Source organism: Sminthopsis crassicaudata, chromosome 3, assembly GCF_048593235.1.
Source record: "Sminthopsis crassicaudata isolate SCR6 chromosome 3, ASM4859323v1, whole genome shotgun sequence".
Lineage (NCBI taxonomy): Eukaryota > Metazoa > Chordata > Mammalia > Dasyuromorphia > Dasyuridae > Sminthopsis > Sminthopsis crassicaudata.
Genome location: NC_133619.1, coordinates 639,965,717 through 639,992,482, shown reverse-complemented (window position 1 = coordinate 639,992,482; position 26,766 = coordinate 639,965,717). Strand labels below are relative to the sequence as shown.

The 26,766-nt window shown below is 44.3% G+C and overlaps 4 protein-coding genes across 9 annotated transcripts in view; all 4 read left to right on the top strand.

Moving 5' to 3' along the window:
- Positions 1–26,766, top strand: part of LOC141564465 (uncharacterized) — a 153,763-nt gene that overhangs the window by 37,887 nt on the left and 89,110 nt on the right. For 2 of the 4 annotated variants that reach the window (XM_074306979.1, XM_074306977.1), the window contains exon 2: positions 26,187–26,258. The gene's annotated coding sequence lies outside the window, so the exon portion shown is untranslated. Of the gene's footprint in view, positions 1–26,186; positions 26,259–26,766 lie in introns of those variants that run through there. The other 2 variants (XM_074306978.1, XM_074306976.1) reach the window with 1 other exon arrangement.
- The window catches only part of LOC141564466 (uncharacterized), an 85,510-nt gene that overhangs the window by 37,965 nt on the left and 20,779 nt on the right, over positions 1–26,766 (top strand). For all 3 annotated transcript variants that reach the window (XM_074306980.1, XM_074306982.1, XM_074306981.1), the window contains exon 2: positions 26,187–26,258. In XM_074306980.1, the coding sequence (XP_074163081.1) occupies positions 26,187–26,258 (72 nt within the window). The remainder of the gene's footprint in view (positions 1–26,186; positions 26,259–26,766) is intronic.
- LOC141564469 (uncharacterized) lies at positions 12,338–14,666 on the top strand. Its single transcript, XM_074306988.1, has one exon. It carries the CDS (start codon positions 12,412–12,414, stop codon positions 13,567–13,569), a length of 1,158 nt encoding a protein of 385 aa, XP_074163089.1. The 5' UTR covers positions 12,338–12,411; the 3' UTR covers positions 13,570–14,666.
- Positions 26,189–26,766, top strand: part of LOC141562595 (uncharacterized) — a 173,344-nt gene continuing 172,766 nt past the window's right edge. The window contains exon 1 of the mRNA XM_074302601.1: positions 26,189–26,258. The gene's annotated coding sequence lies outside the window, so the exon portion shown is untranslated. The remainder of the gene's footprint in view (positions 26,259–26,766) is intronic.

The following is a 26,766-nucleotide window of genomic DNA, read 5'->3' as shown; positions in this document are numbered from 1 at the left end:
TTGAGAACTGATTTTGTGCCAGCACTTTGCTAAATGCTAGGGATACAAACAGAAAAAGAAATCAGTCTCTGATTATGGGGCTTGAAACTTATTTGGGGAAAACAATCCACTTAGAAAAATTGAGATTGAAGGAGGGTGGACCCAAAAATCTTCAGCATTCATCTGTAGGATTAATCCAGATTAATTAAATCCAGTGTTTTCTACCAGATATTTGGATGTCTTCCCCAAAGAAACTTCTTGCCATATCTTTGTGTCCAGTATCTTTGTATCAATTTCTCAAATAAGAATTTGATATACAAGTTATAGGGAAAACTTTTCTATAGGTTGTTTCCCTCTAAATCAGCCTCATACTCTTTTGAGCAGAAACTTTTTTTTTCCTCTCAGTATCCCCAGCACTTAACACAATGCTTGGCACAAAATTAGCTCCTTGTAAATAATAGATCTTTGTCTCTGTCTCTTTTACCCCACCCTCACCCCCATCTGTCTGTCTGTCTGTCTGTCTGTCTCTCTTTGTCTCTTTCTGCCTATCTCTCTCATACATACACGTATTCCAAAAGTTTTGCTGCAATTTTAAGCTATTAAAGCTATTTCCCCCAGTATAGTTATGTTATAAAATTGTTTTTTTTTTTCTTAACCAGTTCTTTTTCATTTAGTGATGGAATTCAAGCCATCTACATTTATTGTTTTAATTAATAAATTCAATTTGACTTCTGACATTTCCTTTTTGGCCAACAAATGAAATATACCTTCTATATTGCTCCATAATTTGATTTTCTGGTCTTAATATTTATCATTTTGTTTTTCTCTCTTGCCTAATGATCCCTCAGATCTTGTGATTCATTCTGACGGTGACCTCCATTACCTCTCTGTTCATCTATAAGTACTCATGCTTGCCCTGCCCACATTCTGTTCTCTTTTCTTCCCAGTCTCAACCTTTGGGGAAACCAGTTCACCATAATCCTCTTTTATTGAATCTGTTCTGTTGACAAGTACAAACCTAACTTTAGATTGCTCCATCATCTGAGTCTTTTATTCTTACTAGCATGCTATTGAATAGAGCTGAAAAAAGTCAGGGCACTATCTAATTAGATTCCCTACAAATTTAAAATATTTCCTCTCATTTGAGAATTCAGTAACTAGGCAGTCAGTCCTCCATAGGAGGTCAGAGCTGACTACTCTGACATGTTTAGAAAAGTTTTGAGGTAAGAAAAGGAAATTTGCTTTGCTTATGTAACACAGTTTTATCTCCTCTCCCCGCCAACTCCATTCAGGTTTCTCTAGTACCTTCAGAGATTTGCAGAGATCTTTTTTGCTTGTATTCTACCCCTTTTTAAAGGCTGAGTGGCCAGCACACTAGCTTTATTTGGCAACTTATGTCCGGTCAGATTTTACAAAGGAACATTTACTTCAAAGATATAGTGAGAACAAACAAACTCTCTACACCTCAGTTGGAAAGTGGGTTAGGCTCTATAGCACTAATCCTATTAAGGCCAAGTGCAGAGCTCCCCATGCTGGTGTTCTGGGATCTTGGCTTCTCAGAGCTTCTCTCCTGGGCTACCTCAAAATTTGTTTGGGAATTCTAAGCTCCAGAAACTCTGCAGATTGAACTCTTGAGTCAGAGACTCCTTTTCATGAACCTGGGACTGAAAATAGCAAACAAAGCAAACCAAAACTTTTAAGTGAGTGTGGGGGTGAGGGTGAGGATAGGGAGGTGGGCCTCAGGGACACCCCTCTTACCACTTGATGTCGCCTGTGCTTTGAGTAAATGCATCTTCCCCCTTCCTTCCAGGTGTGACTGCTAGTCAAGTTGTTTAAGAGATGGGGGAATTCTGGTTGTGGAGCCAGGGGAACCATCCACAGTTGGCTAGTGCAGAATGGTCACAGGGAGGTCTCCCAGGGGTATGCTGTCTGCACCTTGGGGGGTGTGGGCTGAGACTGCTCTCCAGTGACAGCCAAGGAGGTATGACCTTCCTCCTGCTGCTGCACTTGGAGCTCCTTAGACAACAACAGTAGTAGTTGAGGTGTAAGAGGCAGAAGTCAGATAGCACATTTCCTCCACCCTCACTTTCAAGTAAGTATTCATCGGAGTTCTTGAGTCTTTGAAATTTGTCTGTCTTTACAATAAAATACAAAATTGATCTACCTTTGGTCAGTTTTGTCTGCAGGAGTCAATAATGATGTTCCCAGGATTCTCTGAAATCGTTCCCTTCATCATGAGCATGCTGGCAAATGTTTGAACAATTGACTCTCTCAGAAGAAATGAATGGGCTCACTTAAGGGTAATCGCATGATTGCCTTTTTCTGTTACTTAAATCTAGACAACCAACAAAACAATAAATCGCTTCTGATTTGTAACACTTCCTGATTTCTGAAGGGCAAATGTTTGCACTGAAACGTTAACACTCAGTTTTGAAGAACCAATTGAAGCTAGTGCTAACAACTGTACAATAGCACAGCAGGACTCTGTCACATCAGGTTAACACAATTTGTTCAGTTATTTCCCAGATGGTGAACACATCTTTAATTTCCAGTTCTTTGCCACTATCAGATAAGCTGCTATAGGTTTCCTTTTCTTCTTTATTTGATTTCTTTGGATTGTAAACTTACTATTGTTAGATTCAAAGAGTATGAGCAGTTTAGTAATTTTTTTTAAAAGAATAGCTCAGCTATAGCTATGATTACCAAAAATTCATTAATGTATGCTTTGATATTTTCCAATTTTGTCAGTTTTTTTTTAAGTGGGAGGTGAGGTAGAACCTCAAGTAACTTTAATTTTCATTTCTCTAATTTGTAACTTGGAGGACTTTTTTTATAAGGCTATTGAGAGCTTGGATTATTTTCCCTCTGAAAACTGTTCATATCCTCTAATTTATCAAGTCATTTGCTTCTGCTCTGATGTCTTTTCTTCCCTTTCCTTTGCCCAAAGCCCAATAACGGGTTGTTATCCTCTTTCTCCTTAACCCAACCTCTCTTCATAATCCAATTTCTATGCTTATACTTGGTTTAACTTAGAACTAATCTTTCCCTTAATCCACTCTCCCTTTTATTTTCTCTTCTCTCCTTTACTTACTGTTTCCCTGTTGGGTGAAATGTAATTCTGTACCCAGTTGCTTGAGTGTATATAAGTATTTAATGTGTGTGTATGGCTGTATGTGGATGTGTGTACATGTATATGTACATATGTGCGGTTTTTTGACCAGTTCAGATAAAAATATGGTTCAAGTATTAACTATCCCATTCTTTTTTCCTTGTCTTCTAGCAATTGATTCTACTTTTCTCTGCCTCAGTTTCCTCAGTAGCAACTCCGAGGACTGTTATGTAAAACGAGATATCAGCACAGTGTTGGCACATAATAGCTGCTTAATAAATGCCTATTTCCTTCTTCCCTTGTATCATCTTTCCTCCAATATCCACTGAGGAACTGGTTTATTTACTGTCTTCTCCTTCAGTATCTATTGAGGAATTGGTCTTTTTTCTTGCCAGGGCCACCCTTCCCCAAAAGAACCCTTACTCGCATGCGTCTAGGCTTTCTCCAGGACATTGGCCCCTCCTTTCATGACCACTTTGTATTCTTCAGAATATCTGTGGGTTCCTTCCTGCTTCTGTAATTGCATCCACGTTTTACCCATCCCAAACCCTCCCCAGATCCAGCTGTTCCTTTTTTAGCTTCCCCACAAGTTATCTACATTCAGTGACTTAATTTCATCTCTCAGTGTCTTATGTTTATGCTTCAAATCAGATACACCACCAAAATAAAGCTGCAAATGTACCTTGAACTCACGGCCATGGAGGTTGTCATTAGATCCCCAGAGTAAGGGGGGGGGTTCTCCCCATGGTGTGTGAGGTCCCTCATTGTCTTCTGGGCTTGGTTCACTTACTCCAGCTTGTCCTTATACCATTATATTTATCTTCCGAGGGAGAGACCCCCACCAATATAGGTTTTCATTCCAACTCAGTCTTGGGTGTAGATGAAATACATTTTCCCTAGACCCCAGCTAATGTATTTTCTGTATTATATTGTATTATAACCAGTCACTCACAATGAAGGCACTTTTGGATCTACAATAATGCAAAAGAAATGACACTGTTTGTGTTATTTGTGTTAAAACAAATGCATACACAAGGCCCATCAGAATACATGTAACGCCTAGATGGCAGTCTCCCAGCCTTGAACTTGTAATCACACAGGAACCTGGCAATGAAGCACAGGCGGAGGAGGGAAATTCCAGTGATTATGATAACTCCTAACTCTGGGACAGAGGGTTCATTGTTTTGGGACATCTGGGATCTTAACCACTCAAAACTACTTTGCTCCACTGCTTGCCTGTTGATCCTTCCTCGCCTACTTAAGGAAATCCTTTTCTTTTAACCTGAGCATTGCTATTACAAGCTATTTCAATTCTCCATACCCTTAAACAGGTTTTTTTTTTTTTTTCTTTTTCTTTTTAAGTTTTACTTTTTTTTTTTTTTTTTTTGAGATTAAAAAAAAATGATTCTTGCATGGATCTTCTAAATGAGAATTATTAATTACACGAGATGAACTAGAATCAACATTTTAAAATATAGGGAGATTATGTAACATGATAAATGACTGCATCACCTGTCAATTTATACGCATTGTGACTCTATCTGCATAACAGTTTTATTCATGCTAAAGCAGATATAAAATATTGACAGACTTTAGTAATCCTATGGTACATTTTGAGGTATGAAGTTATTAATATTTGTACATTGTAAAGTGGTAGAAACAACAGGTAATGTGGCACTTTAAGGTTTTCAAATAAGTGCTTTACAAATATCTCATTGTATCTTCTTGACTACCCTGGGACGGAGGTGTTCTTATGATCCCTATTTTACAGATGAGGAAATTAAGGCAGGTAGAGGTTATGGGTGAGGGAACTAAGTAAGTATCTGAGTCTGGATTTCAGTTTAGGTCTTCCTGATTTCTGGCCTGGGAATCCAGCATCCTGACCGCTCTGCCACCAAGTAGTCATAAATCTACTCTTCCGTAATCACGGAGAATTACTGACAGTTCTTTCTTTACATAAGTGAATCCATTTGCAGGTGTCTTCAAAGAGCAATTTTTACATGATGCAGTTTTGCCTTTGAATGGGAGGGAAGGAAGGAAGCAGAAAGGGTTGGGGTTAGGCCAATGGAGGGTGAAAGGAGATTGACCTGGTTCAAGAATACATGGGGGCTGGGGGACAGAGAAATATTGGGGGGCAGAGAAGCATAGGGAGTCAGGGGCAGAACACATGAGCGTGGCAGACACATAGAGCTTGGACACAGATACAGATAGGTGGGCAGGCTGGGGAAAGACCAGTAGTCAGATGCAGAGAGGTGGAAGGATGACAGCAGTGGCAGAGCAGACAGGCCAGAATGTGGGCAGTGGCAAAGGTCTGCTTTTAGCACCAGCTCTCAAGCCAAGTCCTGGTCTTGCTGTGGAGTCTCCCCAGCATGAAGTAAGTGTGTGTGTGTGTGTGTGTGTGTGCGCGCATGCGTGTGTACGTGCACGCTGAGTGCCATCAGAGGGGCAAGATGGCGAGTGGGAGGAAAGAGGGAGAGACAGACATCGTGCCAGCAGAAAGTACTTCAACAAGAAAAATAACAGTATTTTGGAATGTGTATTTCAGAATTTGAATTTGTGTAATACTATATTTTTGGAATGTGTATTTCCTTCTTAATTCAACTTTGTGTGATGTGAATTTGTGGAAAGCCAGAATTGTCTGTACCAATGCCTGGTAGTATTTTAGCTCATCTTTAAGAAAAATGTTATCACCTAAAACATTCTGAAGTTGGATCTAGTATATGTAGTTTCCTAGGACCAAATGATAATATTTCTCAGATAAAGTCTATTAATTATATAAACTTAACTTTTCTTACTCAAGTAATCACTAGGAAACAATGAAAAGCTGATCAAAACAGAAGCACAGTCGGTATGAATTTAGCTTTTCTTCCGTTCTTAACTTGCTACAAGGAGAAACAATAAAGCAGGAACAGTAATAATTGTAACAGCAACAATAATGATCCGAGTGATGAGTGAGCTATAAAACATCAAAAGAGCTAGATGGATATCTTGGCTGTGTACAACCTTTATTTTCATTCATAATTTATCTAATATTTAAATTTTTTAATGTATCCTATGTTTTTTACGTTACTAAAACGTCTCCAATTACAATTCATTGTTTGCTCCCCACCCCCAACAAAAAAGCTAATGCTATTCTGTGGTGCTTTGAGAAGAGCCAAAGCTTCTGGATGGAGAGTGATGGTCCCCATGAACTGTGTCCATATCACAATTCATCTGGACAAACAAAACAAAACAACAAAAAAGTGGAAAACCCAGTGAAATGGGTCAGTACTCAGAAAATGTGCTCCACGCCTCTGGGGCTCCCAGATCTATAAAATAGTCAGGGAGGAACATGCTCTTGTCTTTTTGGAAGCCCATTTGTTTCCTTGTAATTTTGCAGGCTTCACTTTGGTTATTGAGACGCTTTCTGTTTGACGTTGTTGTAGTTGTTATTGTGAAAATGAACAACAGTTTTCCTTGAGTTGTAGAAGGAAGAATGTTCCTTAAGGGGGTCTCCCTTGTCCAGTCAGAATGGAGTCTACAGTAAGACAGTTCAGGTTGACTCGGCTCACCCTACAACTGCTGCAAACTCTCTGCTTTTCCTTCTCACATCAGAGAGCAGCTCTAGGTGGCAGCGAAAAGGCATTATTTCTACTGGTGTTGCTGTTCAATGAAATCAAATGCAACCAATTAGCTACTTGATCTTACCTCCTAGTCAGAGACTGCCCTCACCCCTTCAGGTTCCTATATCCAGTTCTGCAGGTTACTCTAACTTCAGAGACTTAAATGAAAGCATCGTGTCTTTAAGACACAATTCTCCAAATTTTTCCGTCAAATCCATAGTCCGCTTTAAAAACAAAAACAAAAAATAAACATCTAAATTTCCAAATGTTTGTATGACTTCTCACATTTTTTATTTACTCTTCATAATCATAAAATATATGCAAATTAGCTGATGTACTGTAATATTTTGAATATCTGAAGTGTTTCATCGACATGGTAGTCCATTTCTTTGATATCCTTGAAACTTTTTTCATTTTTACATTTAAAAATTAAGTTAGAGATCTTTCTTTATTAATGTTAAATGGTTCCCAAAGAACCAAGAAGTAGCTTTGTCTTTCATAAAGAAATTTCATGTTATAATTTGCAAGAAAGATCTTTTTTTCTACTCTAAAACTGTTCAAATTCCACGCAAGACTTCGTGGGATAAAACCCTAATCTATTTGAGCACCTTGTTCAAAAGAAACAGTGCAATTAAACAAGGGTTTGTTGGGGGAGCTTTTTATGTTAAGGGTTTTACTCAGGTGGCACTGTGGTAAGTTGACGTGAGATGAGAGCTGGTCTGGAGTAGAGGAGAACATTCTGGTTCTTTTTTTTTTTTTAATTTTTTTTTATTATATATATATATTTTTTATAATATTATCCCTTGTATTCATTTTTCCAAATTACCCCCCCTCCCTCTATTCCCTCCCCCCGATGACAGGCAATCCCATACATTTTACATGTGTTACAATATAGTCTAGGTACAATACATGTGTGTGAATATCATTTTCTTGTTACACAATAAACATTAGAATCCGAAGGTACATGCAACCTGGGCAGACAGATATTAGTGCTAACAATTTACATTCACTTCCCAGTGTTTCTTCTCTGGATGTAGTTGTTTCTGTCCATCATTGATCAACTGGAAGTGAGTTGGATCTTCTTTATGTTGAAGATATCCACGTCCATCAGAATACATCCTCACACAGTATTGTTGTTGAAGTGTACAGTGATCTTCTGGTTCTGCTCATTTCACTCAGCATCAGTTGATGTAAGTCTCTCCAGGCCTCTCTGTATTCCTCCTGCTGGTCATTTCTTACAGAGCAATAATATTCCATAACCTTCATATACCACAATTTACCCAACCATTCTCCAACTGATGGGCATCCATTCATCTTCCAGTTTCTAGCTACAACAAAAAGAGCTGCCACAAACATTTTGGCACATATATGTCTCTTTCCGCTCTTTAGTATTTCTTTGGGATATAAGCCCAGTAGTAGCGCTGCTGGGTCAAAGGCTATGCACAGTTTGATAACTTTTTGGGCATAATTCCAGATTGCTCTCCAGAATGGCTGGATTCTTTCGCAACTCCACCAGCAATGTATTAGTATCCCAGTTTCCCCACATCCCCTCCAACATTCATCATTATTTGTTCCTGTCATCTTAGCCAATCTGACAGGTGTGTAGTGGTATCTCAGAGTGGTCTTAATTTGCATTTCTCTGATCAGTAGTGATTTGGAACACTCTTTCATGTGAGTGGATATAGTTTCAATTTCTTCCTCTGAGAATTGTCTGGAGAACATTCTGGTTCTTAAAGTGGCTGTGAAATCAGGGCAAATCAGTTAACAGCTTTATGGTAAGGGCAGCTTTCTGCAGACTCAGTTGCCAAGAAGATTTTGGTTTCTGTTGAGAGAGGAAATCTGTATCAAATAAGGCACAAATCCAGCCCTTATCACCCTATGTTGATGAAAGAAGTTCTGTTAACCAAAGAGGGAAACATGAAGAAATGTATTTGTATGAAGGTGAAAGGAGGGAGAAATCAAGGAAATTTTGTCATTGATGTATACTACAGATTACCTGGGCAGAAAGAGGAACTAGATGAGTAGTTTGGGAAAGAGATCACAGGCCAGTAGCAGCGTCATGATATGGTAAGAATAGTGGTTTTCATTTTTGAAGCTCTCTTTGCCAAAATCTCTCTTGAATGATGATTTATTTCTTCCTTCCAAAATTAGAGAAGCCAACCAAAGGAAATTCATTGCATGATCATATAGTCGATAATATAATAATATTAAAAATAATAGCCAATTGTTATATACTGCTCGCCGGGTGTTAGGCACTGTACTAACACGGAGGAAATGATTGCTGGAATGGAAATGTTGGAAACCCTTAAGGAAAGTGAACCTTCTTATATTCACTTTTTGACAGAGGAGAGGAAATCTGGGAATAATCTGACATGCATCCCCTCTTATGTGCCAGGCACTGTGCTGAGCACCCTTTATAAATATTATCACATTTGGTCCTCATAGCAGTCCTTTGAGGTGGGCTCTATTTTTTATCTCTATTTTACAATTGAGGAAACTGAGGCAGATCATTTAAGTGACTTGCCCAGAGTCACACAACTAGTAAATGTTTGAAGCCAGATTTAAATTTAGGTCTTCCTGGTTCCACTAGCCACTTCACCCCCAGTTACCTCTGGTGACAGAGCTATGATCCAGAACGATCCTGATAAGAGTAGCATTATGTTGACAGATTTGATGGTATAGTGCTGAGTCTAACATGATAGAATTCAGTAAAATTAAATAGAAACCTTTTCACTTGTGAACAAAAAAATTGACTTTACAAATTGAAGAAAATGTGAGGCTAGACAGCAAATTCTGAAATTCTGAAATCTTGGAATTTTAGGGAACTTTAAGCTCTGTCCAATCCAACAGTACTAATGCCATCACAGGATGTATTAAAAAGGGCAAAAAGTGCTCAGCATTAATCAGACCTCATCTGGATTTGTGTTCATTTCTGGACGTCACCGTTTAAGAAGGACATTAATAAAGCTGGAAATAGTTTAGTGGAGAACAACCAGAAGGGGGAAAGATCTTGAGTCCATGTCACATGAGGACTAATTAAAAGAATCAAAAAAATATATAATTGAAGAGGAAAAAATTGAGAAAGAAGCATGATGGCTATCTAAAAGTATTTAAAATCTGTTTTGAAAGAAGTATTAGATTTATTCTTTTGGCCTCAAGACAGGATTAGGTACAAAGAGTGGGAGTGCAATGGAGGAACATTTAGGCTTGATGTCAGGGGGAAAATAGATAAATTAGCTATGTCCAAGCGTGGAATGGGATACCTGGAGAAATGGTGGCCACACTTCCTGAGATGTCATCTGTATCTTCTCTTTCTCTGTGGCTCAAAAAGATTTTTTAAAAGAATAACAAATTGGAAGGCAGCTACACAAGATAGAACAGAAAGTAGGTTCAGACATGGGTTTAAATAGAAATGATAATAGTGACCTCTACCTCACAAACACTCTTTGGAAAGTGCTTTATAAAAATACTATATAAAAATGAGCTGTTATTTCTTTCTATGACTCCAGACAAGATATTTAATTTCTCTCAACATGCAAAATAGGAATAAAAACCCCATTGGACTTTCATGATAGGGATTTCTTGATGAAGTAAGATGGTGTGTGGAAAGCATGAGACAAAGGTCAAAAATATATGTGTGTGTGTGGGTGTGTGTGTATCAGACATGTTAGGATTTATTAGAACTGATGGGTCAAAACTGCAGAGAAGCAAATTAAGCTATTTTAGTTTGATTCTCCATAATTTTGCAGATGAAGAAACATACCACGGATGCGGTATCTAAGATAATAAAATACAGAGTGGGGTAACCAGGTGGCACGGTGGACAGACAGAGTGCTTGGTCTGGAAGCAGGAAAACTCATCCTCCTAAACTTAAATCTGGCCTCAGATACTTCCTAGCTGTGTTACCCTTGGCCAATCACTTAACCCTGTTTATCTTACTTTTCTCATCTGTCAAATGAGCTAGAGAAGGAAATGGCAAACAGTTCCCGTAACTTTGCCAAGAAAATCCCAAATAGGTTCTTCCACACAGAATTGAATTAAACTGAAATGATTGAACAACAAAAAAATGGAGTAAATAATAGGCCTGAAATTTGAACCCATGCCAAATTCAAGGTCCTTTCTGTTTAAAATATTTTCCCCAGTTACATGTAAAGACAACTAAATTTTTTTTTTGAGTTCTGAATTTGTTCTTTCCCTTCCTTATCTCCCTCCTTGAGACAGTAAGTAATTTAATATGGTTCATGTTCAGATGTGCAAAGCATATTTCCATATCATGTTGTGAAAGGAGGCAGACCAAAGGGAGAAAAACTATGAAAAAAAAGTACAGAAAGTGAAAACAATATGCTTTGATCTGCATTCAGATGCCATTAGTTCTTTCTTTGGAGGTGGATGGCATCTTTCATAATGTCCTTTACAATTGTCTTGTATCTTTGTTTTGCTGTTAGCAGTAAGTCATTCATAGTTGATCATCATAGAGTATTGCTGTTATTGTGTACAATGTTCTCCAGATTATGTTGACTTCATTTTGCATTAGTTCTCATGTAAGTCTTTTCAGGTTTTTCTGAAATTTACCTGTTCATTATTTCTTAAAGTACAATAATTCTCTGTCACAATCATATATCACAATTTGTTCAACCATTTTCCAACTGATAGATAACCCCTTAATTTCCAATTCTTTGCCACTACAAAAAGAGCTACTATAAATATTTTTGTACAAATAGGTCTTTCCTCCCCCCCACTTTGAAAAAAATCCCTTTGAGATACCTAGTATAGATATCTAGATAGATATAGATACCTAGTATAAGTATCGTTAAATCAAAGGGCATGCCCTTTGGGCAGAGTTCCAAACTGCTCTCTAGAATGATTAGATTACTTTACAACTTCATCAATAGCGCATTAGTGTCCTGATTTCCCCACATTCCCCCCGACATTTATTATTTTCCTTTTAATTCATATTAGGTGATCTAATTGATGTAAGGTGATACGTCAGAGTTGTTTTAGTTTGCATTTCTCTAGTCAATAGTGAGTTAGAGCATTTTTCTTTTTGACTATGGACAGATTTTATTTCTTTATTTGAAAACTACCATTTATCATTTATCAACTGTGGCATGACTTCTATTCTTATAAATCAGACTCATTTCTTTGCATATTTGAGAAATGAGGCGATATCCTTTCTGTTGCACAGAGTGGCTGTTTAGTGATGTTATTAGTCTTTTAACTTTTAGACGATGAGGACCTGAGTTCTGATTTTGGATACTTCCCCAGATTCCTGCTTTCCTCATAGTTTCTTTTCTCTCTGTTTCTTCTCTTAATTTTTTTTTAACCTTATTCATCAGAGGCTACCTAAGAGTGATCCTATCACAGTCTATTTCACGAACATCCTACAATTCAGTCTTGCTTGATCATCCTCATCCACAGTGATCCTAGTATGTATACATCAATGTCTCTCTAAAATCTTTAGATGATTCCTTGTTTCTCTTCCATTGTCTTTGGTTACTGTCTTTCCACAGTGTCAAGCCATATTTGAGAGTTCTCATGTGCTCCAATCACTGGAAACCACTGGAAACCATTATCAGTTGCATCACTTCATCCCCTTTCTCCCAGATTGGAGACGTGGAGAAATTCATGATTTATTAATCTCTTTCAGATGTGGAGACTAGCAATGCAACCACAGAGGTGACTCCAAATGAGAATATTCCAGAAGAACAATCATCCCAGGTTATGAAAATAAAAAGTCTCAGAGAGGGCAGTCTTTGCTACTCCATATTTTCAGATTTGGGGAAACACGACAGCCAGAAAAGGAGGCAACAGGGAAATGATTTGAGAGAAATGACTAAACAACATAAGATTCATCCTAGAGAAAAATGTTATAAATGTAAGGAATGTGGAAAAGCTTTCAGACAATGCTCACACCTTAATGAACATGAGAAGATTCATTCTGGAGAGAAGCCTTATATATGTCATGAATGTGGAAAAGCCTTCACTCACAACTCGAGCATTATACGACATCAGAGGATCCATACAGGGGAGAAACCTTATGAATGTCATGATTGTGGGAAAGCCTTCATTCAGAAATCTGATCTTAATGTACATCAGATGATTCACACTGAAGAAAAGCCTTTCAAATGTAATGAATGTGGGAAAGCATTCAGTAAATCCTCATACTTTATTCAACATCAGCTAATCCATACTGGGGAGAAACTTTATAAATGTCACGAATGTGGGAAAGAATTCACTCAGAATTCTGGCCTTATTCAACATCAGAAAAGTCATACCAGAGAGAAGCCTTATAAGTGTGACGAATGTGGGAAAGCCTTCTCGAATACCTCACGCGTTATTCAGCATCAAAGAATTCACACCAGAGAGAAGCCTTATAAATGCAAAGCCTGTGGGAAGGCCTTTACTCAGAATTCGACCCTCACTCAACACCAGAAGATTCACAATGGAGAGAAACCTTATATATGTACTCATTGTGGTAAAGCCTTCACTCATATATCTGGCCTCCTTCAACATCAGAGGATGCACACTGGGGAGAAGGCTTACAAGTGTAACGAATGTGGGAAGGCGTTCTTCAAGACGTCCCACGTGACTCAGCATCAGAGGATTCACACTGGAGAGAAGCCTTATCAGTGCCAGGAGTGTGGGAAAGCCTTCATTCAGAACGGGAGCCTCATTCGGCATCAGAGGATACACACTGGAGAAAAGCCTTATAAGTGTCACGAATGTGGGAAAGTTTTCTCTAATTCTTCCCATGTGATTCAACACCGGAGGATTCATACTGGAGAGAAGCCTTATAAATGTAAGGAGTGTGGGAATTCATTCACTCAGAAAGGTAGTCTCGTTCGACACCAGAAGGTTCATGCTGGAGAGAAGCCTTAGGACAAAGGTGACTCGTTGACAGGTTAATGTAGGATGGGAAGATTTGTACCTGCCAATAGCCTTCCAAATGCCATTAATGTGGGGAAACATTGCCTCCAAGATCAAGCCTTAGTCTGCTCGAGAGTATTCGTACCGGAGAGAAATCGTGGCAAAAGCTACATTGCAGCTCATTACTTATCAAACATTAGATGATTTGTGATGGAGAGAAGTCTTATAATGTGGGAAAAGCTTCAATTGCTGCTCCTGATTTATTGAAATCCGGCGATTCCTGCTGTAGAAAAGTCTTACAAATGTAATGAATCTTCAATTGCAACTCGTAACTTTTTGAATTTTTAATGAGTCATATCAAGAAAGAAGTTTTTATCAATAAAAGGAACGTTGGAAAGTCATCAGTCATTATCCAGACCTTGTTAAGCACTGGGAAATTCTTACAGAAAAGAAGCCTGTTAGACGTATCAAAAGCCTTCTATTACAAGTTGATTTTACTTAGTTATTAGGGGATTCCTGTTGTAGAGTAGCCTTAAAGTTAAATAAATGTAGGAAGGCATATAGTAAATCCTCACACTTTATTCAACACCAACCAGCTGATTAATCCTGAAAAGAATTCTTAAATATGTGCAACAGCCTTCTGTGGTAGTGTGTAGCTAATAGAGCATCCCCAGATTCAGTATTGTGGAGAATTACAGACACCTAAAACGATCAGAAAGTTTTCTCACACTAGACAAATCTTACTCAGAATCATGGGATCATAGAATTAGAGCTAGAAGGGACCTTGGAGACCAACAAGCCCACTCCCTTCATTTCAACAAGGAGAAAATTGAAGTTGTTAGAGGTTGCGTCTTTTGCAGTGTTATTCAGCTTATAAATGTATGAGGTGGGATTTGAACGCAGGTCTTCCTCATTTTGAGTCCAGCACTCTCCAACGCACTCCCTAGCTACCCCAGGCATCTACGTTTGCATTAAATGTGTTTCTCTGAGCAACATGATTGTGTTGCTTTTTGTTACTTAAGCTGTTTTGTAGTGTCTTTATATTTAATGCTAGAATGCAAACTATTCATGTTTATTGATTTAATTAATAAATTTTATTTGGCTTCTGATATTTTCCTAGTGAGCATGTTTCCTAGAGAATTAAATCAGTGTAATCTTCTAGATTCATAAAATCCAAAATTCCTGTATCTGATCCTAACCTTTTATTCCATATCCATCCACCGGTGTCTGATGACCCCAAATCCTGTCGTTCATCGTCACCCTGAGCTTCCTTCCCTCCTCTGATCAGTCTCTTCATAGTCTATCATCCGTGCACTAGCCGTGTATGCTCTCCTTCTTTCTCAATCTGGAAACCATCGTGGGAACATTCTGGTCTGGTCTGTGTGTTCATCCAGTCTTTAATCCCTTGCCCTTTTCCCCTTGCCAGTCACACTATGCCATCACCTCTGTCTTGAGTGATTACCACCATCTGCTTCCTTCACTCCTGCTCACATGGTTCTGATCGGACCTGGAAGAACCATGCTGATGGATCCTCTGCACGTGTGTTGTCTCACACGACTGGCCCGGACCTTCGCTGCGGCAAGGTGATCTCCGCTCCTTTGGGATAGGCCAGAGCTGATCCAGGCTGACGGGGACCTTGGCTTCCACGCTGAAATGACATGGAATCCTCATGGAAGATGGGACGTTTAATCAAGGCAGAGTCACTTAGCCACAGCAGGGCAAAGCTGTCCCACCAAGGACATTTAGTGATCGACGCTGTGTCGGGCATGCTCCCCTGCCTCGTGTTGCCCATGGGATCCTGCATTAAAAATTCCAGGGTTAGGAACCGGAACTCCTTATGTTTCTGTGCCTTTGGGAGGCCAAGCACAGGGCCCAAGCCTCATTCTTCTGTACAGGAAAGTTAATCAAAGGCAAAGGAAAAGAAATAGCTTAGCTCACAGGGCAAGCAAGGCACGGTGCAAAACATGTGTCCCTTGTCCCAGCTCACACCTTGGTGGCAGGGTGTCCAAGATCTTCAGGAGCACCTTCAGTGGATTGAGAGTTGTGGATCACATCCTGGCTGGGTATGGTGTGCTTGTCAGAGGCAGCTCAGGTAGCGGAAAACTCAGAAAGACAGTGAAATGCAGAAAAAAGGCAAAGGGCCGCTCCCCTCCCCCTCAGCCACGAGTGACCAGTAAGTCCTTAATAAAGCCTGTGTTTGTCTCATGGCCCAGCTGGTAGACAAGAACCCTTCAGGAGTTGGATAGCTCCAGGGCCCTCCTAGGATTCCCAGCCCCTCAGTATCCCCCAAACCACAATCCCTCCCCCAGTCTTGCCTCCTTAGGACCCGGCAGCCCCACATCTTGGATGTGGATTTTCTCCCGCTCGGTTACAGCGTCCGCCCCCTCCCTGGGTAGGCATTTTAACCTAGACAAGGGGTTTTCCCACAACCATTCAGTTTTGCTGCCGTGCCATTAACCAGCCTCTTTTTCTGCTGCTAAAGAGTGTTTCCTCAGTCAGAGTTTATTCCTTTAGAACAGGCTTACAGAGGAGTTGGTGAGTGGCGGGAAGGGGATCAGTATTGGTGAAGTGCCGATGATGTGGCAAGCACCCTGTTGAGGGCTTGGTTTCTTTCCCCTAGGAGGAGCTTTACAGCTGAGGAAACTGAGGCAGAGGAGGCCTTGGTTACGGCAGGCTGGCAGCCCCTGTCTGTACTAGCACTGCTTGCCTTGTGACAGCAGGCTCCCCTCACATCCTAATGCCAAGCTTCAGGGGCATGAGATAACTAGCATGGGTGACGGGAACTCCTCCATAATGGGAACTAGGCTCTGGGAGTGACCTCCCCGATCCGTCCCTGGGACTCTGGAAAGGAATGCCGTGGCACAAAGATTTTTTTTAAAAGAAAAGAGTCTACAAAGATAAGAACAGAAATTTACTTTAGAAAATGAAGGACTTGGGGTAGCTCAATGGCTAAGTGGATAGAGCACTAGTGCCGGAGTTGGGAGGAGCCGAGTTCAAATCCATCCATTGATGTTTAGCATTTACAAGTGTATGACCCTGGGCAAGTCACTTAATCCTGATTACCTCATCCCCTTCTCCCCAAAATGAACTTAGAGATGGGTGATATTTTGATAGCCATTAGACATTTGGCCTGATAGCTCATAAATGACTTTTGTTTGAATGTTACTCAAAATAAAGTATTTGATGATAAAAGAACAACAACAACAAAAAGCTCCATGATCCTAGGCTGCCCGTCGCCCCTTCAGGAGGACCAAGACTCGGGTCTGAGCATTCTGGTCCATTTGAGGGATGAGAGCTTTGCTTCAGGGGGACTTCATGGCGAGACAGGATGGGAGCAGTCTCAGCTGCATTAGGGCTGCCCTGAAGGGACGCAGCTTCTTTGAGTGGCAGCCCTTTGCCTGGAGTGGAGGCCTTGAGCTCCAGCCCCGTGACTCTGGACCTCTGCTCCAGATCCCCAGTGTAAAATGGGTATAGGGCCTCTCCTGGAGTTGTTTTGAGGATCTCATAAGATCCTATTGATAAGGCACTTAGCGCAATGCCTGGCACACAGTAGGCACTTAATAGATGCCTATTTCTGTCCTTATGTACACATTAATCCTCCTCCTGGGTCAGGGTCATCTGTAGTAAAGTGGCTAAGAAATCTTTACCCCCTCGCACGGGGCTTTTCTCAGAACCTCCCTGACTCCTGACCCCTCTGTTCCCCATTCTGTCGTCCTGGGAAACCTCTGCCAAGGATAACAAACATTGGTCCTTTTGGAGATCTCTCTAAAGCAGCCCCACCATCTACAGGGGCCAGTAGACAGGTTCTCCTTCCATCTTTCCGTTTACTTTGCATTTTAATTAGCTGTCCCAGACATTTATTTCCTTCTCCCCCATCCCAACAGGATGTAACCTCCTTCTGTAATAGTCTTGCTTTTGTATTTCTGTGTAGAGCGTAGCAAAGTGACTGGCACACTGTAGGCAAACAAGCGTTGATAAAATATCTCCTGTGTGCTCAGAAGGAAGCAGGCCCTTATGTTCTTCTGTGCTAAATAATACGTCTGGTATAGAACGTGCTGTATCCAAAGCAAAAGGGAACGGGGGGCAGGGCACTGCCAGCTGAAGGAATGGGCAGACTTTGTGCAGGGGGAGCGTGTGAGACGGCCCTCGGAAGGAGTCGGGGTTTCTAAGAAGTGCAGGGAGGAGAGAGACCATTGCAGGCAAGGGGACAGACGCAGAAGCTTGGAGGAGGGGGATATAAAGCTGCTCTGGAGGCAAGAGGGCCTGGGAATCAGGCTGGAACAATAGGCCAGGAGAGTCGTGAGAGGCCCCAGAGGAGGTAATTGTGCACGATCGGGACTCGTGCGTAGGCAACATGAACTTAGTAGTGAGGACAGATTGGAAAGGATTCTGAAAGAAACCTTGAGGGCCTATGGGAAGCGTGGGGTGGGCTTGTAAACGCAAAGGACAGAGATGGGAAAGATGATGAGGGAACAGAAGACTTGGCAAGTGGTTCAGCGTAGGGAGTGAGGGAAAGTGTGGAGCCAGGAATGACTTGGAGATTGGAAACATGTCTGGAAAGATGGGTGGGGTCCTTACAAAAGAGGGAAGCTGGATACCCTGCTTCAGATGTCTTACTGGCAGCCGATGAGATGGGAGGGGGGCTTTGGACAGATGGGGACTGGATCTGTACATTGGGAGACATCTTCAAAGAGAAGAACCAAATTCGTGACAGCTGCTGATATAGTTTATATATATATGTATATGTATATGTATATACACACACACATAAAAAATAAGAGGACCCACACATATATATATAAATATACACACACATAAAAAGAGGACCCATATATACATATATATTAATATTATACATACATATTCATAAAAAATAAGAGGATCCACGAAAGAGCCTTGAGAGACATCCCCGATTCATGGAGAATCAGTAAAGGAGAATGAGAAGAAATGGGTGAACATGTGGAATGAGAACCATGAAGTCTCCAGTGGGAATCGGGATGCAGCAGGGCATGGGGGTCAGCAGGGTCAAAAACTGTGTAGGAAACAGCAGGAGAACAGGGGAGAAGTTTTTTTTGGGGGGGTTAAAAAAAAGTTCTTTGGTGACCATAAAAAGCAGTTTTAAATGAGAGCGGGGGTGGAAGCCAGAGTAGGAAGGGTTTAGAAATCAAAGAGAACTCTACAAATGTAAGAAAGAAGCAGTAAAAATAAATATAACCAGTTCCCCTGGAAAATAAATAAGATCTCGCCTTCAAGTTTTGTGTTTCTTCTCCTCTTCAGTAACATATTTGTTGGCCTTTGATGTGAGCACGTACATCTTTCAGACAATCCTTACATAAATCCAAAGTAGTGAATAGTTGTCAAAATATGTTTTTAAAAGTAAGTTTGCAGACTTTTAAATGAAGGCACCTCGGTGCATACACTTCTAAAAATTTAGCTTTGAAAAAGAAGAAGATATTATTTGTTTGTTGTTGTTTTCCAGTCATGTTTGACTCTTCCTGCCCCATTTGGGGTTTTCTTGCCAGAAATACTGCAGTGATTTGCCATTTCCTTCTGCAACTCATTTTACAGATGAGGAAATGACTTGCTCAGGGTCACACAGCTAGTAAGAGTACGGATACAATATACATGTATGCGTGTGCATATGCATACACATGTGTGCATACACATGTATATATAAACACATAGGTATGTATGTAAAAACCATTCAGAGAGAGGCGTTAAGGGGGTGCAGGACTCAAGTGAAGGATGTGGAACATCCAGACTTGTTTGGAAGCAGCAGAGGAGGAGCCAGTGAGAGGCTAACCTTAACCTTGGGGAAACGAGTCTTTCCTCTGCCCTGCCCCAAGTCCCTTCGTTCTTTTGTTAAGCATTTCTCTCGAGTCTTTCTCCAGCTCTGCTGTCTCTCTGCTGGGGTCCCACAAAGTTCTCCCAGGACCAAACATTCAGGGGCTGTGAGCTTCCATGAGCATTCAAATCCCTCATGATGGCAAATACCCTCTTGAGCATCTGGAAACTTTGCTATCAGTGGGAGTCAAAGGGAGAAAGGAGGACCCTGGGAAAAAAGGGGGATTTAAACACTTAACCCTGGATTTTGACCATGTCTCTGTTCTGGTCCTGCTCTCCTCCCTCAGTCCTGTTTCCATGGATTTAGTTACCCATATGGAATTGGTTTTCACATCTATTTGAGCCCTAAAAGCTCCAATTTTGCATCTCTAATTACCTATTGGACAGCTGCAATTGGACGTCCTTTAGAGCCACTTAATTCATGTTCAGCGTTGGAATAAAATGAGGCACTTGTAAGATGTTGAATATTTAATGAAGAGTTTTACTTTCGCCTGTCACCAAGGATACAGTAATACTTAATTTGTCCTGATGCAAGTTCCTGTCTGCACGGAAACGCGTCTGGTCACGAGGGCAGATGTAGTGACTCCAGTGGTCTTCAGAAATTCACTCAGTCAGGGGGCGCCGGAGACGCGGCATTTTGTGCCCTAGGTGAGCAGGGCACTGAGTCGAGAGGGGTAAAAACTGCTAAGGAGAGCTCTGCCTTTTAGGAAAACTCCCTGGGAGAAGGAAGAGGGATGAGGGGAAGGAAGTAGGGAGGAGGTAGGGCTTATTCATGTTCCATCATGTTAGGGACTGGGACAGTCTCTCCTTCACCTTCCCCAACATTTAGGGCTGTCCCAGAGTGCCAGAGGGCTGCCTCCCAAGGGCAGACGTCCGTCCTGCTGCAGTATCCCAAACTCAACATGTCCAAACACACCTCGCCGCCATTCCCCCCAAACTTTTGCTTCTTCCAACTTCTCTCTTGTTATGGAGGGGCCCACTGTCCTCCCAGCCACCCAGATTCACAGCCCTACCCTTGACTCTTTCTTCCCTCCCATATATAATCTCTTGCCAAGTTGTGTGGATTCTTGCCCCCCAGTATTTGGCACGCACCCTTCTCTCCTGTGATCCTGATCACCTCACCGGTCCTCCATACGGCCTCCCCCTTCCATTCAGCTCACGCCTATTCCTTCTGGGACCAAATGTAACCCCCACGTCTGGCTTTTTCGGCCTTCTGCCTTGCCCTTCCCTCCACCTCCACTGCAGTCCGGTCCCCCCGGCCTCTTTACTGTTCTTTGCACAGAGCCTCCATCTCCTGACTCCATGAGTTTTCACTGGAGTTCTCTCCCTCTGCCCTTTGCTTCCTGGCTTCCTCTAAGTCTCAGCTAAAGTTCTACTTTCTGCAGGAAGCGTTTCCCAGTTTCCCATAACTCTCTTGCCTCTCCTCTATCGATCATGCTCAGTTTATCCTGTAACAGCTTGTTTGTTGTTTGCATGTTGTCTCTTCCCATTACACTGGGGGCTTCCAGAGCTCAACAAATGCTTGTTGATTTGACTTGGCCTTGGTGAGGAGACTGGAAAGAAAATCCGAGTCCCCAGCAATGAGGACGCCTAAGGTTTAGACTTGGCTGAGGATTGAACTTTATTAGGCTTCATTTCCTTAAAGAGGCGAGACAGAAATATAACAGAGCCTGGTTGGGCCCTCTTGGGTTACATGGAGGAGTTCAAGGGAGGACGGGTGATCCTTCACCCCTTTTCCATCTCCCCTAGAGGAGACAATTGCAGTCCCACAGAATCTTGGGGCTGAAGCATCCGGTCTTTCAGTCCCTTCCCCAGAGGGACCTCTGCTGAGGAGCTTCAGGGAGGAAGACTGGCCCTTGAAGCACTTTGGGACAGCCCTAAACGTTGGGGGAGGCTGAGGAGAGATTGTCCCAGTTCTTAAATAGGCAGCCGGGTCCTGCCTTGGAGGAGGCTCCCTCCAGAAGGAGGGAGTTCTGTAGCCTCCACTCACTTTAGACAAAGATCCTACACAAGTGTGAGGGCTCGGCCCTTCTGTGGCTGAGAGGAGTGCTCCTGAGGGGATTTCAGGCCCTGCTGGAGAACCCGAATGCCTGGGCTCTCAGTGGCGAGGTAGAATTCTGGATCAGACAGAGCTGCAGGAGGAGCTGTGCTCCGGACCCAGGCCTAAGAGGCCGGCAGCTCCCTGAAGAGGGCATCTTGGCAGCCTGGGCCCCCACGAACATCCGTGTTTGTAGAAAGGCTGCCTGAGCCACAGGGGTGACCCAGAGTGAAGTGTCCAAAGACACATTTCACCTGGGAGAGAGGAGACTTTTCCCGGCCCCCATTTCCTGAGCTCTCTCTCCCTTGTGGCATTTTCCATCTCACCCCATTAAGCACTGGTCGCCTCTGTAGAGGGCCACAGAGAGTGGGGAATCCTGGGCAAGGTACAAGCCCCCTTAGTCCAATAACAGGAGCCCTGCTGGCGGGACTGGTTCTGGCTCATCCCCCCAAGGCCCTGGGCCTTCCTGAGCAGTGAGGGGATTGGACAATCTGGTAATTAAGGCAGAATGGTACCAAGGGGCAAAGAGACAGCTGCACGCGATAGAAGTTCTGTGTCCCACATGGTTACGTGAAGGGATTAGGGTGCCTAGGGCCGAGAGAACTTGGAATAAAGGGGCTCCATGGGTGACCATCCACGGGAGTCCCGCCTCTTCACTAGGATCAAGGCTGATGCCGGGATCCTCCGGAGAGCTGGAAGAGCCCGTCCAGACACCGCCTGCTAAATGAATAAGCCGGGGCTCCATCTGAGCCCCGCGAGTCAGCTCCAGCCTCTGGGTCTGAGCTCCTTACTGACGGCCACTCCATGGCCAAGTACAAAGACTTTTTCTCAGTTACCTTTCTCCTTGTCACCCCTTTGACACTTCATCACTTTCTCCTTGATGTTCTGATCTTTCTTCTCTGGGCTTTGAAGGCAGCTCCTCTCTCCTCCTTCCCTCCCCTCCGGCCTCTCTGACCGCTCCTCCTCCGCCTGCTTTGCTGCGTCTCCTCCAGATGGAGCCCTCTGACCCTGGCTGCCCTTTGTCCAGGGCCCCTTTCCCAGTGCACCGCTTCCGCTGGGGACGGTCACCCCTGGGCAGATTACGGCTCCTCTCCTGCTCCAACTCTGCTGACGTTCAGTCTTGTGTCTTGGTCTCCAGAAGGCCCCTTAGATAGAAAGCAGTCACTTCTCTCCCCTCCCCCCCAGTCTCCCAGGCTCACCATTCAGGAGTCAGCAGACCCCTCACCGCCTCACCCCCTTATCCGTCCAGTGCCGAACCCCCGTCTCCTTGGGTTCGGATTGTTGTCTTCATCCTACGGTCCCTCCTCCGCTCAGCACCAAAGGGGTTTCCTAAAACACAGCTTGGGTTGAGTCCTTCCCCTGCAGTGTAAGCTCCAGGAGCAAATACAGGCCCTGGCCCCGCTTCCTTTCCACCTTCTCAGACTTTAGTCCCACCGTGTTCTCTCCAACCAGGGACGCCGCCCCCACGTCTCCACTCCGGCGGCCTTTCTGATGCTCCTTCCCGCCTGGAGCCCCCTCCCTTTGTGACCCAGCTGCTGACCCCCATGGTTTCCCTCACATCCCAAGTGAACTCCTACCTTCTATAGGAGATCTGCCCTGAGTTCTGAAGGCTTCCTTCTGCGCATTACTTCCCATTCATCCTGTACGGAGCGTGTTGGTACATGCTGTTTGCATGTTGTCTTCCTGTTAGAACTCCCCGAGGAGCCTTTTTGCCTTTTTCTGTGTCCCTGGTGCTCAGCACAGTGCCGGTGCTTAACCAACGCTTATTGATCGAGCGATTGATTGGTTGTAGGTACAGGCCGGCAGCCCCGCCCCTGCCCACTGCTCCTGCGGGACCGAGGTAAGGGCTGTTTGGGACTTTGGGTGCCCAGTTGCCCCCGGACTCCGGGGAGCCTGGCCTGTTTCCGTTTTCCCTGATTACCTTTCTTTGTTGCCAGTATGGTCTCGTATGTTAAGTAAAGGAGCTGGTGATGGAGCAGGAAACTCGAGTTTCAGTCTTCCTAAGTTGTGTGACACGGCAAGTCTCCGTGTCGATCTCAGTTTCCTCCTCGGTAGAATTAGGATAATAATCCTCCCAGGATTGTGTGAGACTAAAATGAGATTAAAGTCGCAAAATAGTTTACCAACCTTAAGGTGCTAGCTTTTATAAGTCTGTCTATTCACTAAGTCGAATTTGCTAGAAGGAGGAAGGGACAGGGATGAGGAAACAGACCTTTATTTGGGTTCTCCTGTGCGGGCCCTGTGCTAAGCACTTTACAGATATTTCATTTGATTCTCACAACTTTCCCGGCAGGTAGGTGCTGTTACGATCCCCATTTTACAGATGGGGAAACTGAGACAAATGATCATTAGGGACTATTATACTTGTTATCAGTTATGCTCCCTGCCTTGCTCCATCTCACGCATGCACTGAACAGAGATGGGCGACTTCACGTAGCCACACTGGCAGGTCGCTGCGCGTTTGGATGCTCTACTCCCACCCCAACCCATGGCGCAGCAAGGCAAAGTGCCTCCTTAATTTTTGCACAGCTCATGTTCCAGAACTTTTTTCCATCCTCGAGGATTATTCCCTTCTTCCTGTCCGCCCTGTTTGCTTTGGATTTTACTTTCAGGATGGAGACTGCTCTCTGGGAACTCCCTCTCCTCTCCCAAGTCCATCCCCTTCCCCTCCTGCTCGCTCTGTCCCTTTACTCCAATCTCCGTGGAAGAGGTGGCTCTTTTCCCGCCGGAGAGAATCTTATTTCTCGCATCTCACTTCGATAAAGGCACAGATAAAAGCAGAATGAATGTGCAGGTGGCAGGCAGGACCCCAAGGGCCTCGGTGCATTCGGGGGCTGGGAGGTTGCAGCAGTCTGGGGGGCACAGGGTTGGGTAGGGGTGATTCTGACTTAAGTTGGGGCGTTTTAGGAGAGACAGGTTCAGTAGGAATTGGCCGTGTGATACAGAAGCCCCCACACGGGCTCATTTGGTGCGTCTGAGCCCGAGCACACAGCGAATGGGGCGGTGAGGGTCCCATACGTCCCCTGCCCTCATCAGCAGTCGTGGTGTTCGGTTCCGGTCTCCACTTTGATAGTGTGGGAGTCCAGAAGGGGTGCCCGGCATTCTGAAAGTCTTCCCCCCTCCCCGGTCCTGTGAGGAACGATGGAACAACATGCGGCTGGACACAAGCTGGGAGGCAGTCTTGCTGGCTGCCCAGGGGAAGTAAGAGCAGGTCGGCTCTGGCCCCAGAGCCAGGAGCTAGGAGCCACGTGTAAGATGCTCGGAAGGAAAAACTTCCTCAGACATGCCCACCAAGCAGCCCCAGGCCCTCCCCTTCCTCAGGTCTCTTCAGTGGGGCGGGAATTACTTGCTCTGTTGAGAGTGAAGTTTCCAGGTTCCTTAGAGGGGGTTTGAGTATCCAGAGATTCTTAAACCTGGCAGGTAAAGGAGCTGGAGTCTCCTTCGCTTGCGTCCCATTTTCTTCTGGCTCTACCAGAGCCTGCCAGGGCGAGAAATTCGCCTCTCCATGGCTAACCGAGCTGGGGGTGCGGGGAGGAGCAGGCCCCTGAACCTCGCTGGAGATTTTCCCAGGTCCCCGGAGGTGAGGATGGGACTGGACTTTGCTGATGGGAATTAGAGAAAAAGAAAGAAATGCTGGGGTAGCCAGAGATGTCCGTAAAGTTCAGCCCAATTTCCCTTGATTTCACCCCCCCTCAGGTCTCCTCCTTCATCTCCCTTCCTTTTCCCTGGCGTCAGATTGATAAAGTTGACAAGAGCAGAAAATGACCGATGGGCTTTGATGGGACCGGGAATTGGACGGTCCTTCTGGGTGACCAAAAAGGTCTATACCGGAATAGGCCGAGGCGAGCCTGTGCCCGGTGAGATCAAAGACAAGAAGGCCTCTTTGTAGTGGCAACCAAGGGCAGGGATCATGTGGCTGCCGGAGATGCTGATTGAGTGTTTATAATTCAGAAATCCACAAAAGCTACAGATCAAGGCTTGGGGTTTTGGGGTTGTTGTATTCAAAAGGGAACAGAGTTCAAACCTAAGCAATGTGTCCTACATCTCTCCCTCCCCTTCCTTCTTTCCTCTTCCTCCTTCCCAAAATGTCAGTCTTTGAGTGGCTCAGAGGAACAATTGGGGGGTAGGTTAACTAGAGAGGAGGGAACCCCAACAAAGGATGTCCATACATTAGGCAAGAAGTTAGACTCCTCCCTTGAAGCTCAGCCTGCTGGGACACCTTGGAGTCTTCTTCGGGGCCAGCCTCACAAAGGGAAGGAGCAGGCGGAGGCCGGCGGCCTGGTCCAGAGGCCTTGCTTGTAGAAGCCCCAGGGGCTGGACATTGAACGGTTCTTGTCCATGGAGGCTCTGATGGTGCTGCGGCCGGGCTGAAGAGTGCCCCGTGGGAGCCCGGCAGCTGTGTCCCAATTCCAGAGGGTTTTCCTTAACTCCTATTCATCTTGGGATGGTTTCCCTTCCCTCCACCCTTTGCTGTGGATTCATCTTGCTTGCTCTCCGGGGGTGAGTGCTGTCCACATCTATTTCTCTTGGACATCCGATTTCTCCTCACCCTCTGCAGGGGGAAAAGGCCAGGGTCCGTCTCCATCCTCCTTCAGTCTCTTGCGTTGCTGCTTGCTTGGACCCCCCTTCCCCCCAGCCCAGGGTCAGGATGGGAGCACAAGGCAGCGCGCTTCCTGACAGTGATCGCCGCCTTTCTTTTCCCCAGCTCTGAGAAGTGACATTCACTGTTTTTCTTGCTGTTTTTCAGATTTGGAACTGAGCGCTAAGACCACAGAGGAAGCTCCCAGAGAGACCGCCGCAGGAAAAGCACGTTCCCCAGGTATGAGAGCCAGAGCCGGTTATGGTTAGCGTGTGGCCCTGGGGTTTCGGTCCCGCTTCGGCCCCTCTCAGTGATGCCCCTGGTGCACATAGCCCAGAAGGGACCGGTGCTGCCTTCCCTTTCTACCCTCGTCGTCTTTTGGCCCTGCTCTGCCTGCCTCGCCACCTCCTCCGGGGCTGGCTGCTCTCCCATGGCTCCTGATCACCCCAGGGAGATTGGAATATGTCTCCCTGCCCTTGCCCTTCCCAGGATTCCCCTGTGCCCCTTGGGCTTCCCTGGGCGGGGCCCTTGCCCCTTGTGGCTCCTCTTTGTGGCTGACCCCTGTGCCCCCTCATTTCTCTCCTTGGGATTCCCTAGCTCCTCCTTGGACCCAGCTAAAGGTCCGCCTTCTGCAGGAACCTTTCCTTGTCCTCCCCACTCTTCATGCCTTCTCTGAGCCCATCTCTAGTTTACCCTGCGGGGGCCTGCCGAACCCCTGAGCGTTCCCTGTGGAGAGCAGGGCGACATC

Excerpts from the sequence above, each read along its gene's own strand:
- LOC141564469 (XM_074306988.1), top strand. The coding sequence starts at position 12,412 with ATGAAAATAAAAAGTCTCAGAGAGGGCAGTCTTTGCTACTCCATATTT.